The sequence below is a fragment of the Oncorhynchus mykiss genome, chromosome 11 (genome assembly GCF_013265735.2).
Source record: "Oncorhynchus mykiss isolate Arlee chromosome 11, USDA_OmykA_1.1, whole genome shotgun sequence".
NCBI lineage: Eukaryota > Metazoa > Chordata > Actinopteri > Salmoniformes > Salmonidae > Oncorhynchus > Oncorhynchus mykiss.
The window spans coordinates 13,865,726-13,883,559 of record NC_048575.1 but is presented as its reverse complement, the minus strand read 5'-3'; the positions used below and the strand labels follow the sequence as shown (position 1 = coordinate 13,883,559).

The following is a 17,834-nucleotide window of genomic DNA, read 5'->3' as shown; positions in this document are numbered from 1 at the left end:
TTTTGTTACCCTTCACCACCTTGAACCCCAGCTAAATGTAGTATGGTCTATGGTGGGTTCAGGCAGATTAGTCTGGTCAGTCTCAAGTCAGAGAATCTGTACAATAAGGGAAGATATTGTTATCCCAGATTATATCAAATTAATCAATGGCTAGTAGTTATTAAATACTCTTTAAAACCCATGTAACATATCCTTAGTTTAAATAGCAAGTTCTCTGTTTAATTTGTCAAACCATTGTCCTTTAGCAACGGTACATCCTGGTAGTTGTTTCTTGAACCCCAATGCTTCCTCTAACCATTACAAAGTCAACATTGTTTTTAAAAAAAAAATGAAATATAGATTTAAGGACACTTGTCATGAGTTGATTCACAGTCTATTTGTACTGGCAACGGTGGTTTTACTCAAGTGCATTTCATTATGTGGAATATGAAGTTATTGTATTGGTGGTTATTACTTGCATATTAATTCAGCATTACAAGAAGCACACACACGCATAAATTAGTTGAATGCTATCGCTTGGATCGCAAACTTTCATGAATAACCTCATTACTTCTATTGAAAGGCTTTGGGTTAAAGCAAATAGTAACGGAGTTGAGGGAATGTCCCTAAAGAGTACAAACAGATATAATGACGAGTTAACACACAAACACATCCCTGTTACATAGACAACTGTAATGATTACCAGGGTTGGACTTCGGAGAGCTGGATTGACAAGTTAGGCAGCCACCTTCGACTGCCTTTGGTTTTCTGGTTTAACAAGAAAGCTTAACGTTGAGTGTGGGTTATTGAGGGTATATAGTCATTTATATACTATGCCCAATTCATGTGTTATCCTTCTCAAAGAACTTGAATGTGCCGAGTTGTTTCATCTGGCCAACTTCTGCTATATGAAATAACCCCCAAAATCATTTCTGGATGTGCATAGCATTTGAGTACAAAACATTTTGTTAAAGGGTTTGGCTATATTTTAGGCCTCCAACCTTTAATAAACTGCATGAGTTTCTTCACTTGGAGTTTGCTTAACTTGAAGTCCTCCGTCAGAATCTCCTCCGTAAGCTGCAGAAGTAGATTCCCATCGATTTTCTCTGTCACGAACGAAGACACAATGTCACCGGAAATGCCGATGAACCGTAACGATTTGGACACCTCTTCGACGGAAAGTCCAGAGAGGTTGGTGGGTGGTTGCCATTGTCCTCCGGGCACTGGCAGGGAGGGGGAGGACAGTGGCGGTAGGGGGGGATAGGAGATGGAGAATATTTCTGTCGTTGTGACCTGGTCGTGTTGTTGGCTGACCAGGCACTTTAGAGTGTCCGGTGCCGTATCTTCGACAGAATCTTTACATGTCTCGTTTGATTTGGGCGTCCTCGGTGGCAAGATGGGGCACGATAGGCTTTGTTTAGTGTTGCATTCGTCTATCATATTGTCTCTGTACATTTCCAGGGTGTAGCTCAACGACTTGGTGCAAAACTGATTAGTGTATGAGGCTTTGTGGGATTTCAAGGGGATGGCGCTACCGCCCTTCTGCTCTTTTCTATCAAAGTCCAAAAGGCATGGCGACTTGAGTGTGCCAGAGGGTCTTTTTCTGGGATAGCTGTAGTAACTTCGACAGGGGATGGGCAGAAACTCCTCCATGCTTTGAGAATCCCCTCCACAGAAGTCGTTGGGCCACGATAGTCTAGAAGGGCAGGAGAGTACGCCGTCGAGAGCTGGGCTCACGTGGGATGCTGTCAGGCACTCCTTGTTGCCCTTGACCCAGTTACAGGGGTAACATACGTGGTTCTGCTCGTCTGCCTCGGTCACTTCATTCTCTCCTCCACTGCTGCGAGCAAAACAAAAATACCAAAGTTAGTGAAAGAACTAGGTACAAGTTGAGTCTAAACACTGCTAAAATATTCTGAAATAATGTCACATAGGGCTAAATGTAGCCCAACACTCCAGACCATTGGGAGGGAAACAAGGGCTATTAACTAGTCAGCAATGTGTAAGGAAGTGTGTACATAAGTTGTTTTTTATGGTAATTTCAATGTATCATCTAGGATCAGAATAAAATCGGTAGACCGTGCAAGACCAAATCATAAATTGAGTGGTGTGTGTGTGAAACATGCATTGAAGTCAAAAGGTATGCGCAAATGATGAGGCTACACATTGGGATTTTACATGCTGTGTAGGCCTGAGGAATAATAGGAGAGAGTGGGGCTTGGAGAGCGCGTTTCCGTCTGCCGAGCCTTATCTACAGCCGGCGTTGGGGTGGACATCATCTGCTTGGAACTTCGGGGGGGAATGGGAGGGGCGTTCAAATGACGGCATTCTACCTTCACCTGGAGAGGAAGGTGAAGGTAAATCAGAAAGCCTCAAACCACTCCAAAACAGCCAGTGAAAACAAGCAATGAACAACTGCTAGGTAATTTGGGAGATGGTTTGTTTTTAGCTGTGAGAGGATGTTTACACTAGTAACGAATATTAAATTGTTACAATGTAATGTCTCAAACACTGGGCCTACATCTGATCATAAGCCAATTATATCAGTAACATCAATATTTTCTCCAATTTGCTTGGTAGTAATACTGGAATATTAGTTGTTAAATGTAGCCATGATGATAGAACTCATGTGTACTCACAGCTTCAGACTTTGGTGGGACTGGGGGCGGAGCTAGACAGATTTCAGAGCTGACCATTGGACCCATATGAGAGGAGGAGGCGGGGTATGATATGACAGCCATGGAGGTGGCGATGGTGTTGCTGGTGCTTCTTGGATCCTCGCCGCCTACACTGTGCCCTCCTCTTCCCCGACTTGATCTCAAGTGGTCCAGCCACAGCTCCTCGTAGGGAACATCCGACTTGCTCATGTCCTCCAGCAGCTCAGGGAAGAGGTACTCTGTGTCAACTGAATCAGCCAGCACGCCCTCGGATGGCAGGAGCACCCAGTCTCCGCACAGCGTCATGCAGCCCTGCAGGTTGACCTCGCTGTTGCTGTGCAGGTTGTTGCCATAGACACACACCGAGAGCCGGTGGAATGACTGGGTAAGCTCGTCACGGGCGTACGTGAGAGAGCTGGGCATGTGCGAGGGGCAGCCGTTGCTGCTACCACCACTACTCTTCTTGGGGCTCCTCCCATCAACGTCATTCCAGTCGGTCCTGACATCACGCACAGCACGGGAATAGTCGTCAATGTCAAACTGCTCCTGGCAGTAGGTGAACCAGCGGTGCACCATGGTGTCCAGCCACAGCTCGTTCTGAAGCAACCCTTCAGGGATGATGAACTTGGGCATGGAGGCCATGTGGAGCGGGAAGTGGACGGGGATGATCTTGTTACTGCGCAGCACGCAGCCCACCACCACCGTCTTGGTCTGGATGTTGACCAACTTGTAGCGGTGACTCTCGCGGATCAGGTGGACGTCATGCTGGTTGCGCGGTGGGCTGCCAGGCACGCTGACGTTGACGGGCAGCCGGGTCTTCTCCACGATGTTGCGGATGGTGTGCTCCCCCTCCTGCATCTGAAGCTCTAGGGGGCTGCAGGTGCTGAAGCGACCCTTACACTGGAAGGGCAGGCTGACACTCTCGTTGGTCCGGTGGTTCATGCAGATGAGGCAGGGCATCTTGCTACGGCTCGCGATCTTGCTGATGGAGTTGAGCTTGCCGATTTTCTTGAAGATGGTGTTGAAGCGAGACTTCTCCTTGGACGCCTTGGCGTACAGGATCTCTGCCTGGCCCATGAGGGTGAGCTCATCACCGGTGCTTAGTGTGATGTTGTACACCTCCGTGTCCTCGTTGCATTCGCCCGAAGCCATCTGTGAGACGAGGACGTGTTGGATTGTAGTCTCATAGCCTAAAGATCACATAACTATAACCCCTAAACACTCCAATTGACCTCCTTATGACAGTCACATCTGTAGATTTTGGAAATGTACATAACTTACTAAGGCTAAAATCAACTTATAATTAACTATCAACCAATAGCAACTGACCTTCACATTGAACGTAATTTCCTCCATGACATACACCCGTTCGGGAAATGCTTTGGCCACCTCCTCCACACTGTTGAAGTACTGCACCGGCTCCTTGACATCTCTGTCCTGCTCCAGCAGCTTAAACTGACCTACAGGAAGGGGTGGAGAGAATCAGACAGGATAGCCTGGCTGCATGTTACCTTTGTTTATGTTACTGGATAGGATAGGCCCTTTTAGTTTAGTCTGTGCATCAAAAGGAAATATCTCTGAAATATTTCACTCAACACACAACAAAGACCCTTTGGGAACATTGCTATCTGAATAACCCTGGTTCCCAGCAGTAGCCTCAGCCTGCACCAGGCCAAGCTTTCATTGCAACCTCAATGTTCCAGTTATGTACAGTGTTTCCGTGAATCAGTTTTACAGTCTGACTAAGTACACTTCCCATATGCTGTGAGGCGAGAGCATTGATCATATGTCAGTCAGGTCCCATCGGCCAGATCAGTTGGATTGGCGCAGGCGCAGCAGAGAGTCAGTGATGTAAAAAGGGTACCGTCTGTGTAATCATTGATTCAAGCCTGAGAGGCTTTTAAGATTAGTGAAATGGGACTGTGCCTGTTCTAAACCCTGAGCAAACAGTACAATGTGCATGTTGCATATTTGATTCTAGCACAGGATTTAAAATGTACTGGTTGTACAAATCAATGTATTTTTCCTTGATTAACTTCAATGGCTTTAGAAAGGCATTGAAAAGCTTTTTAACAATAAAAAAAGCTTTTTTTTTACCTTTATTTTACTAGGCAAGTCAGTTAAGAACAAATTCTTATTTACAGAACGACAGATTTGTACCTTGTCAACTCGGGGGTTTGAACTTGCAACCTTCCGGTTACTAGTCCAAATGCTCTAACCACTAGGCTACCCTGCCGCCCCATCTTTTAGCAAAGATCTGTCTAATCAGTCCACGTGAAGTGTGATGTAAAATAGGTTGCTTAAATTATATGCTAGACTGTGGCAAGGGAGAGTCATAGTGAATGTTGTAAAGGTTGAGTGGGTTTAGTTTACTGATTAATATTACTTGAAGGCATTCACATACATCTGAATAAACATTGCCACGTGAACCACTGACAAAGTAGATTTAAAAATGGAACAGTGATTTAACGAACCTTCATAATGTACCGGGATCTCTATTTTGGGCCCAATGACATAATGGCCTTCCTCCAGACTGTGTGCAGTGATTGTAGTCCATTGACGACAGGAATGAATCAAGAGGTAGTCATTGTCTCGTAAGACGTCCACCAACTCACCTGGAGAAGAGAGACACTTTCATTCAAATTACACATGTAACAAACATCAGTCATAAAATGAGGCACAATTTCACAGATTGATTTGAATACAGTAATATCAATCATTTAAAATGTATAACTAGTTATCAGTCCCTCATGAATGGTATATTTTACATGATTAACGTTAGCGTATCACCTCGTTTAATGTAGACTAAGCATTAATCTAGACTTATAACTGTAGGCTAAAATGAAAATAGCAATTTAAAACTATGTAGCTAAAGCTTTAAATAGAACTGTAGATATGGCTATCATCATGGCCTAAACCAAATTACATTTGCTCTATTGTTTAGCTACGTTTTTGTTGGTAGCCCACTCGGACTGCATTTCACAGTATATTTTCTGTATGCATACATGCATTGTACCAAGCAACCTAAGGAGGGCATGCGACAGAAAAAAACTATTGCAATGCATTCCGCTTTCAATTACAAATATAGCGTTATGTTTATTTATTTAACTAGGAAAGTCAGTTAAGAACAAATTATTATTTACAATGATGGCCTACCCCGGCTAAACCCTAACGACACTGGGCCAATTGTACGCTGCCCTATGGGACTCCCAATCACGGCCGGTTGTGATACAGCCTGGAATCGAACCAAGGTCAGTATGACGCCTCTAGCACTGAGATGCAGTGCCGGGAACTTAACAATCAAGCAATGAATATAGCTAGCTACACGCGTTTATACATTTATATCTTTTCAAATTTTATTAAAAGGCTAGATAAGCTTTTGCAACTTTGTTGACTAACGTTAGCTACGTTGTCAACAATGACAGAGTAGATAACTGTTAGTTAAATTGGCTAGCAACCATTAACTAGCTAACATTAGATGGCTATGCATCTTAGCTAGCTAACCTAGATAGTTAGGTTGGAGGCAAGCTAACTTAATTGGCGTATTGCCATTTTAAGCATCGTATTAACTCGTTAACCCTTACTAAAAACATAAATTGCTCAAAATTTACCTACCACTGTCCAACTTCACAATTTGCGGCAATCTATAAACACTGACAAGTCGATCTAAGGGTAAAGACGTCGTGCTCCATGATACATCTTTCAAATTGTTGTACAGCATTGATCCAAGGTCCATGTTAGCTTGTAAACAGACGACATGCGTAGCATGAACGCACCACTTCCCGGCGTTGCTGCTAGCTTTGCATTGTTTTCAGTCATGTAACCTACACCTTTCTTTTGGTTCGGTTTTGTTTATTTTGAGGTTAGCTAGCGATTTTTTTCCTGAATTGTCGCACAGTCATGTTAGATCTGTAATAGCTAGTATGCTAGTTGCACCTAAATTGACAGGAAATGCAGTGTATTGAAACCATAGATATCTGCACATGCCAGACGCCTACTTCTCAAACTATTCCCTTGTCTGGGTCGTCACTAGTTACCACAGCCATAAACCCCGCCTATTTCTAAAATGTTACACTGCTAACCTTATGCCTAACCCTAACCTTAAAGACAAAAAAGCACATTTTTGTTTTCATTCGTTATAGCCAGTTTTTACTATGGCCTGCCAGTCAGATGTTGAATTCACCGCAAGGCCAAGCTTGAGATTCAACACAAACTGGGGAATCCAAGGGAGTATATCATGAATTAATTCAGGTCTTTATTTTACTTTGTGCCCTACTCGAACAACTATCAGGCTGACAAATATGTTACGCATATAACTTATATAAACGCATATATTGTGATTTAAAGGTTATGCATATTATTTATCCACACGAGAAATAAACTAGTTAAATTACTTAAGTGGGAACTGAAGAAGATCGGTGCCTGCAAGGTGGGGGGATCAAAACAGCCAATATCCTTCTTGAGAGTCCACTTTCAACCTTATATGCCTAGGCTACTCCAGCACCATTCATGCATACATTTGTAATGCTATACTTGTAGGAGAATGTGACCTGTTGGTCAATGTTATTAAACCATGCTCGTTTTTTTAGAGAAGGTCACACAGACCCTGTCGTTTTCCACACTGTCCTTCTGTATCTAGAGATACAGTACTTTATATCTATCAAGCTATGAGCATATAGGTGGCGTACTTGATCTTGTGGATAGCCTTTCTCTTGGTACAAGTCAGAGATAAATCTTAGCAAAACCAGCTGTTGCCTCTTTGAAAGGAACATGAACAGCGTTTTCTCAGATCAATACTCTGTCACGTAAATGTTTTATTTATTAATTTCACCTTTATTTAACAAGGTAGGCAAGTTGAGAACAAGTTCTCATTTACAATTGCGACCTGGCCAAGATAAAGCAAAGCAGTTCGACACATACAACGACACAGAGTTACACATGGAGTAAAACAAACATACAGTGCCTTGCGAAAGTATTCGGCCCCCTTGAACTTTGCGACCTTTTGCCACATTTCAGGCTTCAAACATAAAGATATAAAACTGTATTTGTTTGTGAAGAATCAACAACAAGTGGGACACAATCATGAAGTGGAACGACATTTATTGGATATTTCAAACTTTTTTAACAAATCAAAAACTGAAAAATTGGGCGTGCAAAATTATTCAGCCCCCTTAAGTTAATACTTTGTAGCGCCACCTTTTGCTGCGATTACAGCTGTAAGTCGCTTGGGGTATGTCTCTATCAGTTTTGCACATCGAGAGAGTTTTCAGTTCTTTCCACAGATTCTCGATTGGATTCAGGTCTGGACTTTGACTTGGCCATTCTAACACCTGGATATGTTTATTTTTGAACCATTCCATTGTAGATTTTGCTTTATGTTTGGATCATTGTCTTGTTGGAAGACAAATCTCTGTCCCAGTCTCAGGTCTTCTGCAGACTCCATCAGGTTTTCTTCCAGAATGGTCCTGTATTTGGCTCCATCCATCTTCCCATCAATTTTAACCATCTTCCCTGTCCCTGCTGAAGAAAAGCAGGCCCAAACCATGATGCTGCCACCACCATGTTTGGCAGTGGGGATGGTGTGTTCAGCTGTGTTGCTTTTACGCCAAACATAACATTTTGCATTGTTGCCAAAAAGTTCAATTTTGGTTTCATCTGACCAGAGCACCTTCTTCCACATGTTTGGTGTGTCTCCCAGGTGGCTTGTGGCAAACTTTAAACGACACTTTCTATGGATATCTTTAAGAAATGGCTTTCTTCTTGCCACTCTTCCATAAAGGCCAGATTTGTGCAATATACGACTGATTGTTGTCCTATGGACAGAGTCTCCCACCTCAGCTGTAGATCTCTGCAGTTCATCCAGAGTGATCATGGGCCTCTTGGCTGCATCTCTGATCAGTCTTCTCCTTGTATGAGCTGAAAGTTTAGAGGGACGGCCAGGTCTTGGTAGATTTGCAGTGGTCTGATACTCCTTCCATTTCAATATTATCGCTTGCACAGTGCTCCTTGGGATGTTTAAAGCTTGGGAAATCTTTTTGTATCCAAATCCGGCTTTAAACATCTTCACAACAGTATCTCGGACCTGCCTGGTGTGTTCCTTGTTCTTCATGATGCTTCATGATGCTTCATGATGCACTTTTGACGGACCTCTGAGACTATCACAGTGCAGGTGCATTTATACGGAGACTTGATTACACACAGGTGGATTGTATTTATCATCATTAGTCATTTAGGTCAACATTGGATCATTCAGAGATCCTCACTGAACTTCTGGAGAGAGTTTGCTGCACTGAAAGTAAAGGGGCTGAATAATTTTGCACGCCCAATTTTTCTGTTTTTGATTTGTTAAAAAAGTTTGAAATATCCAATAAATGTCGTTCCACTTCATGATTGTGTCCCACTTGTTGATTCTTCACAAAAAATACAGTTTTATATATTTATGTTTGAAGCCTGAAATGTGGCAAAAGGTCGCAAAGTTCAAGGGGGCCGAATACTTTCGCAAGGCACTGTACAGTCAATAATACAGTATAAACAAGTCTATATACGATGTGAGCAAATGAGGTGAGATAAGGAAAGTAAAGGCAAAAAAAAGGCCATGGTGGCAAAGTAAATACAATATAGCAAGTGAAACATTGGAATGGTAGATTTGCAGTCGAAGAATGTGCAAAGTAGAAATAAAAATAATGGGGTGCAAAGGAGCAAAATAAATAAAATAAATACAGTAGGGAAACGGGTAGTTGTGTGGGCTAAATTATAGGTGGGATATGTACAGGTGCAGTAATCTGTGAGCTGCTCTGACAATTGGTGCTTAAAGCAAGTGAGTGAGATAAGTGTTTCCAGTTTCAGAGATTTTTGTAGTTCGTTCCAGTCATTGGCAGCAGATAACTGGAAGGAGAGGCGGCCAAAGAAATAATTGGTTTTGGGGGTGAGCAGAGATATACCTGCTGGAGCGCGTGCTACAGGTGGGTGATGCTATACCAGGGTCTTGTAGACCTAGCAGGGTCTTGTAGATGACATGGGTTTGGCGACGAGTATGAAGCGAGGGCCAGCCAACGAGAGCGTACAGGTCGCAATGGTGTGTAGTATATGGGGCTTTGGTGACAAAACGGATTGCACTGTGATAGACTGCATCCAATTTGTTGAGTAGGGTATTGGAGGCTATTTTGTAAATGACATCGCCGAAGTCGAGGATTGGTAGGATGGTCAGTTTTACAAGGGTATGTTTGGCAGCACGAGTGAAGGATGCTTTGTTGCGAAATAGGAAGCCAATTCTAGATTTAACTTTGGATTGGAGATGTTTGATGTGGGTCTGGAAGGAGAGTTTACAGTCTGACCAGACACCTAGGTATTTGTAGTTGAAATAGCTCAAGAAGACTGCATATGGAACGCCGTTTTGGGTCTTAAAGCACGTGGTCAAAACGCGACATGTGTTATGCTACGTGTGTAAAGTAAACAGGTGCTGGCGCTAAATTAACGCCTACACTAATCAAATAAGCGCGTGCAAATGTGCTTGCAGGCTGTTCAACATGTGCTAAATAAAGCAGCAGAGAAGACCTGATTCATCAATTAATTTAGGTGATTATCACCTGGTTGGCATGCCGAAACACTGACCTACAACAGCACCGACTGTCTTAATTCCAGTGTGCGTGAGATATTTCTCTGTGTATGATGAAGTGCAGTGCAAGTTACTTGACTTTTATGAAGACAGTGATGAAACTGCAAATGGCATACATCAAACTGATGAACTGGATATTAGACACATCACAGCCTATGCAGTAGATAATGCCAATGTCAACTTTGAAAAACACCACTCCGTTTACCAGTTATTGAGCAGTGCCAACAATCGCATTCTGAAAGCTAATTGCCCAGCTCACATAGCTCGTTAATACCGAGGTAAAGACAGTTTCAAGTTTGATATTCGCGCTTTCAAACTATTTGAGCCACAGACAGCACATGTCTTATTTTCACAATTTGGAAGTTAATTCGCTTTCCAACGCGAAAAAACGTGGAAATGTGAGCAGCATCAAGTTTAATTAGTTAGGGAGCGTAAACAAAGTACAAACTTTTTTTTACAATTGAATTTCAATAGCTCCTTGGTCATGTGACCTACTCGTCTCAAACAAGGTTCATAATGTCTACTGACTACCCTTCTATATTGCACACCCTTTAGTTTGTCCATTTTCATCTCACTCGATTTTACATGAATTTTTCCAAATTTGACATTTCTATAAGCTCTTCAAACAAGGTGCAGAACGTACACTGACTTCCCTTCTATATTGCACACTCTTGTTTGTGTACTGTAAAATCATGCAGTGTAATGTACATTTTTCATAGTTATACATTTCAATAGCTCCTTGGTCATGTCAATTACACACCCAAGAAGCTATATTGTTGTACGTTAATAATAATTTGACAATTAGGGTTTCAGTCCAGTGTTTACCCTTTTTCTTTCATATTTATCTATAATAATTGGTAGTTCTATGTACTTCCCTGTTTTTTTTAAATTTTGCAACAGTATTTAACAGTACACAATAGGAGAGAGACAGATAATATCTCCTTTCATCGTTAATATCAACAATAAAGGGCAAAATACGAGAGTCATGTTATTAATTGTCCAAAGCAGGGATGGAGAGTGAGCTAGTAAGGTAGGCTGCAGTGGGTTTGCTGGTCAATACATATACTGAACATGTAACCACAGTAATGATGGCCAGTAAATCAATGAATACAAATGTAATATTGACAAATTAAACACATTTTAGACCTTGAATCTTTTCCAACATGTCAACAGACACTTTACTTCAAGTAATTACGGAACATTTCAGTGTTAACTTTCTCTTTATCCCTGGTTGATGTACATTTCAGAGCCTCTTCAGTGTGGATGGGGTATAGCATACATTTTCTACAACAAAGACAGCACTTCCAGTTTCTGTTCTTTACTCTGTATAACTCTTTCATCTTCATTCCCAGGCACAGCACATGGAACCACCATTGGCATGCAAAACATTCAATCTAAAACAAAGCATAATACCCTATAAATAATATCAATGCAGTATGACAAATTAGCCATCCATTGTGTTAAATCATGAATTGTCTTACATGCCGTCACTGTTGTCAAAAGATTATAAACATGTTAAATAAAGTTACTAACCCAGTCAGTCTTTGGGCCACATCCAGGTTATTTATCAGTGGCACACATGAAGCAGTTGTTGGCTTTGTTGAACTCTGAAATCATGGGCATGAACTGAACATATGGCTGACCCACACAACTACATAAAAATAAAGAATTACATTTACTTTTAATTAAACGTCATTACATACCAGACATTTTTAGTATATCCTCAGCCATTTATTTTTGCAGTTGGTCCATGTATTTTTGTGAAGGTTCTATATCAATTTGGGAGGGGATGTTGGGGAAGTTCTGTGCAACTCCCTTGGCCATCTACACCACAAAATAAAATGGAGTTTTTGACCCATTCATTATTGAAAATGTAACTATCAAACCTGCATTACAAAGACCCTGCAACTGAAGGTGTCCTGCTGCATGGTGTGAGTTATTTCCCCTCCTTTCCACTTTATGTCCACCCAGTCGTCTTTTCCATGGCAGGATCTTCTCATTTTGAAGTATTCTCTTTTTTTATGTAAATCTAATGGAATTCTGATTTAGTTATAGGCAAATGAATACACAGGCCACATTTGTTTGCTGTTTTCCTTATCACTATAATCTAATAGAGGTAATTTCCTTTATGCCCCATTCTACACACACACTTACACACACACAGCTTAAATTATATTTTACATACACACTAGAGGTCGACTGATTAATCGGAATGGCTGATTAATTGGAGCCGATTTCAAGTTTTCATAACAATCGGAAATCGGTATTTTTGGACATCGATTTGGCCGATTTAAAATAAATAAATAAACGTAAGTACTTTTTTTTACACGTTTATTTAATCTTTTTAGGCAAGTCAGTTAAGAACACATTCTTATTTTCAATGAGGGCCTAGGAACGTTGGGTTAACTGCCTTGTTCAGGGGCAGAATGACAGATTTTTTACCTTGTCAGCTCAGGGATTCAATCTTGCAACCTTACAGTTCACTAGTCCAACGCTCTAACCACCTGATTACATTGCACTCCATGAGGAGCCTGCCTATTACGCGAATGCAGTAAGCCAAGGTAAGTTGCTAGCTAGCATTAAACTTAAAAAAACAATCAATTAATCATAATCACTAGTTAACTACGCATGATTGATGATATTAGTAGTTTATCTAGCGTGTCCAGCGTTGCATTTAATCGATGCGGTGCGTATTCGTGAAAAAGGACTGTCGTTGCTCCAATGTGTGCCTAACCATAAACATCAATGCCTTTCTTAATCAATACACAGAAGTATATATTTTTAAACCTGCATATTTAGCTAAAAGAAATCCAGATTAGCAGGCAATATTAACCAGGTGAAATTGTGTCTCTTCTCTTGCATTCATTGCACGCAGTCAGTGTATATGCAACAGTTTGGGCTGCCTAATTTGCCAGAATCTTACGTAATTATGACATAACATTGAAGGTTGTGCAATGTAACAGGAATATTTAGACTTATGGATGCCACCCGTTAGATAAAATACGGAACGGTTCCGTATTTCACTGAAAGAATAAACGTCTTGTTTTCGAGATGATAGTTTCCGGATTCGACCATATTAATGACCTAAGGCTCGTATTTCTGTATGTTAGTATGTTATAACTAAGTCTATGATTTGATAGAGCAGTCTGAGCGGTGGTAGGCACCAGCAGTCTCGTAAGCATTCATTCAAACAGCACTTTCGTGCGTTTTGCCAGCAGCTCTTCGCTGTGCTGTTTATGACTTCAAGCCTATCAACTCCCGAGATTAGGCTGGTGTAACCGATGTGAAATGGCTAGCTAGTTAGCGGGGTGCGCGCTAATAGAGTTTCAAACGTCACTCGCTCTGAGACTTGGAGTGGTTTTTCCCCTTGCTCTGCATGGGTAATGCTGCCTCGAGGGTGGCTGTTGTCGATGTGTTCCTGGTTCGAGCCCAGGTAGGAGCGAGGAGAGGGATGGAAGCTATACTGTTATACTGGCAATACTAAAGTGCCTATAAGAACATCCAATAGTCAAAGGTTAATGAAATACAAATGGTATAGAGAGAAATGGTCCTATAATTCCTATAATAACTACAACCTAAAACTTATTACCTGGGAATATTGAAGACTCATGTTAAAAGGAACCACCAGCTTTCTTTCATATGTTCTCATGTTCTGAGCAAGGAACTTAAATGTTAGCTTTCTTACATGGCACATATTGCACTTTTACTTTCTCCAACACTTTGTTTTTGCATTATTTAAACCAAATTGAACATGTTTCATTATTTAAAGACTAAATTGATTTTATTGATGTATTATATTAAGTTAAAATAAGTGTTCATTCAGTATTGTTGTAATTGTCATTATTACAAATAAATACAAATCGGCCAATTTAATCGGTATCGGCTCTTTTTGGTCCTCCAATTATCGGTATCGGCGTTGAAAAATCATAATCAGTCGACCTCTCATACACACAGCCTAAATTATAGGCACTGAACCATTTACAGGCAATAATAAAAGTAGCATATAGGATCTGTCATGTATTGTCATGTTGTGTCCTGTTCCTGTTCTTTCTCTTCACCCTGTCTCCCTCTGCTGGTCGTATTAGGTTACCTTTTCTTCCCCTCTTTCCCCCAGCTGTTCCTTGTCTTCTCTAACTACCTCGTTCACCCCTTTTCCCACCTGTTCCCTTTTTCCCTCTGATTAGGTCCCTATATCTCTCTCTGTTTCTGCTTCTGTCTTTGTCGGATTCTCGTTTGTGTTACTCATGCCTGAACCAGACTATCGTCGTGTTTGCTGCAACCTTGTCCTGTCCTGTCGGAATCTGCCTGTTCAGCTAACCTTGTCCTGTCCTGTCGGAATCTGCCTGTCCATCTGAGCCTACGTGTGTTTCGTCATTAAAGAAACTCTGTTTTGTTAATTCGCTTTTGGGTCCTCATTCACGCACCTGACAGAAGAATCTGACCAAGAATGGACCCAGCGACTTCGGATCCTCTCCACTCAGCCGTCGAGATCCAGGGAGCGATGCTAGGCAGACACGAGCAGGAATTGTCTGCTGCTCGACATGCCGTTGAGACCCTGGCCACCCAAGTCTCCAACCTCACAGAACAGGTTCACCATCTCCGCCTCGATCCACCGGCCACTTCCAGGGCTTTCGAATCTCCGGAGCCCAGAATCAATAACCCGCCGTGTTACTCTGGGGAGCCCACTGAATGCCGCTCGTTCCTCACCCAGTGTGATATTGTGTTTTCTCTCCAGCCCAACACTTACTCCAGGAGCACTGCTCGTGTCGCCTACGTCATATCTCTCCTTACTGGACGGGCTCGTGAGTGGGGCACGGCAATCTGGGAGGCAAGGGCTGAGTGTACTAACCAGTATCAGGACTTTAAGGAGGAGATGATACGGGTTTTTGATCGATCTGTTTTTGGGGAGGAGGCTTCCAGGGTCCTGTCTTCCCTATGTCAAGGTAATCGATCCTTAACAGACTACTCTATTGAGTTTCGCACTCTTGCTGCCTCCAGTGGCTGGAACGAGCCGGCTTTGCTCGCTCGTTTTCTGGAGGGTCTCCGCGCAGAGGTAAAGGATGAGATTCTCTCCCGGGAGGTTCCTTCCAGCGTGGATTCCTTGATTGAACTCGCTATTCGCATTGAGCGACGGGTTGATCTTCGTCACCGAGCTCGTGGAAAGGAGCTCGCGTTCTCCGTTGCCCCCCTCTCCGCATCACTACCATCTTCCTCTGCCGGCTCGGGTGCTGAGCCTATGCAGCTGGGAGGTATCCGCATCTCGACTAAGGAGAGGGAACGGAGAATCACCAACCGCCTCTGTCTCTATTGCGGTTCTGCTGGTCATTTTGTCACTTCATGTCCAGTAAAAGCCAGAGCTCATCAGTAAGCGGAGGGCTACTGGTGAGCGCTACTACTCCTGTCTCTCCTTCAAGATCCTGCACTACCTTGTCGGTCCATCTACGCTGGACCGGTTCGTCAGCTTCCTGCAGTGCCTTAATAGACTCTGGGGCGGAGGGCTGTTTTATGGACGAGACCTGGGCTCGGGAACATGACATTCCTCTCAGACAGTTAAGGGAGTCTACGGCCTTGTTCGCCCTGGATGGTAGTCCTCTCCCCAGGATTCAGCGTGAGACGCTACCTTTAACCCTCACTGTCTCTGGTAATCATAGCGAAACCATTTCTTTTTTAATTTTTCGTTCACCTTTTACACCTGTTGTTTTGGGCCATCCCTGGCTAGTTTGTCATAATCCTTATATTAATTGGTCTAGTAATTCTATCCTCTCCTGGAACGTCTCTTGTCATGTGAAATGTTTAATGTCTGCTGTCCCTCCTGTTTCCTCTGTCTCTTCTTCACAGGAGGAGCCTGGTGATTTGACAGGGGTGCCGGAGGAATATCACGATCTGCGCACGGTGTTCAGTCGGTCCAGGGCCACCTCTCTTCCTCCACACCGGTCGTATGATTGTAGTATTGATCTCCTTCCGGGAACCACTCCCCCCCGGGGTAGACTATACTCTCTGTCGGCTCCCGAACGTAGGGCTCTCGAAGATTATTTGTCTGTAGCTCTTGCCGCCGGTACCATAGTCCCCTCCTCCTCTCCCGCCGGAGCGGGGTTTTTTTTTGTTAAGAAGAAGGACGGGTCCCTGCGCCCCTGCATAGATTATCGAGGGCTGAATGACATAACAGTGAAGAATCGTTATCCGCTTCCTCTTATGTCTTCAGCCTTCGAGATCCTGCAGGGAGCCAGGTTTTTCACTAAGTTGGACCTTCGTAACGCTTACCATCTCGTGCGCATCAGGGAGGGGGACGAGTGGAAGACGGCGTTTAACACTCCGTTAGGGCACTTTGAATACCGGGTTCTTCCTTTCGGCCTCGCTAACGCTCCAGCTGTCTTTCAGGCATTAGTCAATGATGTCCTGAGAGACATGCTGAACATCTTTGTTTTCGTTTACCTTGACGATATCCTGATTTTTTCACCGTCACTCCAGATTCATGTTCAGCACGTTCGACGTGTCCTCCAGCGCCTTTTAGAGAATTGTCTTTTTGTGAAGGCTGAGAAGTGCACTTTTCATGCCTCCTCCGTCACATTTCTCGGTTCTGTTATTTCCGCTGAAGGCATTAAGATGGATCCCGCTAAGGTCCAAGCTGTCATTGATTGGCCCGTCCCTAAGTCACGCGTCGAGCTGCAGCGCTTTCTCGGCTTCGCGAACTTCTATCGTCGTTTCATCCGTAATTTCGGTCAGGTGGCAGCTCCTCTCACAGCCCTTACTTCTGTCAAGACGTGCTTTAAGTGGTCCGTTTCCGCCCAGGGAGCTTTTGATCTCCTCAAGAATCGTTTTACATCCGCACCTATCCTTGTTACACCTGACGTCTCTAGACAGTTCGTTGTCGAGGTTGACGCGTCAGAGGTGGGCGTGGGAGCCATTCTTTCTCAGCGCTCCCTCTCTGACGACAAGGTCCATCCTTGCGCGTATTTTTCTCATCGCCTGTCGCCGTCGGAACGTAACTATGATGTGGGAAACCGCGAACTGCTCGCCATCCGCTTAGCCCTAGGCGAATGGCGACAGTGGTTGGAGGGGGCGACCGTTCCTTTTGTCGTTTGGACTGACCATAGGAACCTTGAGTACATCCGTTCTGCCAAACGACTTAATGCGCGTCAGGCGCGCTGGGCGCTGTTTTTCGCTCGTTTCGAGTTCGTGATTTCTTATCGTCCGGGCTCTAAGAACACCAAGCCTGATGCTTTATCTCGTCTCTTCAGTTCTTCAGTAGCCTCCACTGACCCTGAGGGGATTCTCCCTGAGGGGCGTGTTGTCGGGTTGACTGTCTGGGGAATTGAGAGGCAGGTAAAGCAAGCACTCACTCACACTCCGTCGCCGCGCGCTTGTCCTAGGAACCTTCTTTTCGTTCCCGTTCCTACTCGTCTGGCCGTTCTTCAGTGGGCTCACTCTGCCAAGTTAGCCGGCCACCCTGGCGTTCGGGGTACGCTTGCTTCCATTCGCCAGCGTTTTTGGTGGCCCACCCGGGAGCATGACACGCGTCGTTTCGTGGCTGCTTGTTCGGTCTGCGCGCAGACTAAGTCCGGTAACTCCCCTCCTGCCGGCCG

At 43.6% G+C, this 17,834-nt stretch overlaps 1 protein-coding gene across 5 annotated transcripts; it reads right to left on the bottom strand.

Moving 5' to 3' along the window:
* Positions 1-324: 324 nt before the first annotated feature.
* On the bottom strand, positions 325-6,759 carry LOC110535301 (GRB2-associated and regulator of MAPK protein 1). Of its 5 annotated transcripts, none has more exons than XM_021620210.2 (6): positions 6,252-6,759; positions 5,111-5,251; positions 3,966-4,096; positions 2,619-3,788; positions 2,158-2,318; positions 325-1,816 (listed from the first exon to the last, which is right to left on the bottom strand). In XM_021620210.2, the coding sequence occupies exons 1-6, from the start codon at positions 6,370-6,372 to the stop codon at positions 961-963; spliced, it is 2,580 nt and encodes an 859-aa protein (XP_021475885.2). In that variant the 5' UTR covers positions 6,373-6,759; the 3' UTR covers positions 325-960. The 5 variants fall into 5 exon arrangements, with proteins under 5 accessions (XP_021475885.2, XP_021475883.2, XP_021475886.2 ...); XM_021620208.2 differs by having other exon boundaries at positions 325-1,819; positions 6,252-6,753; XM_021620211.2 differs by having other exon boundaries at positions 325-1,819; positions 6,248-6,384.
* Positions 6,760-17,834: the final 11,075 nt, after the last annotated feature.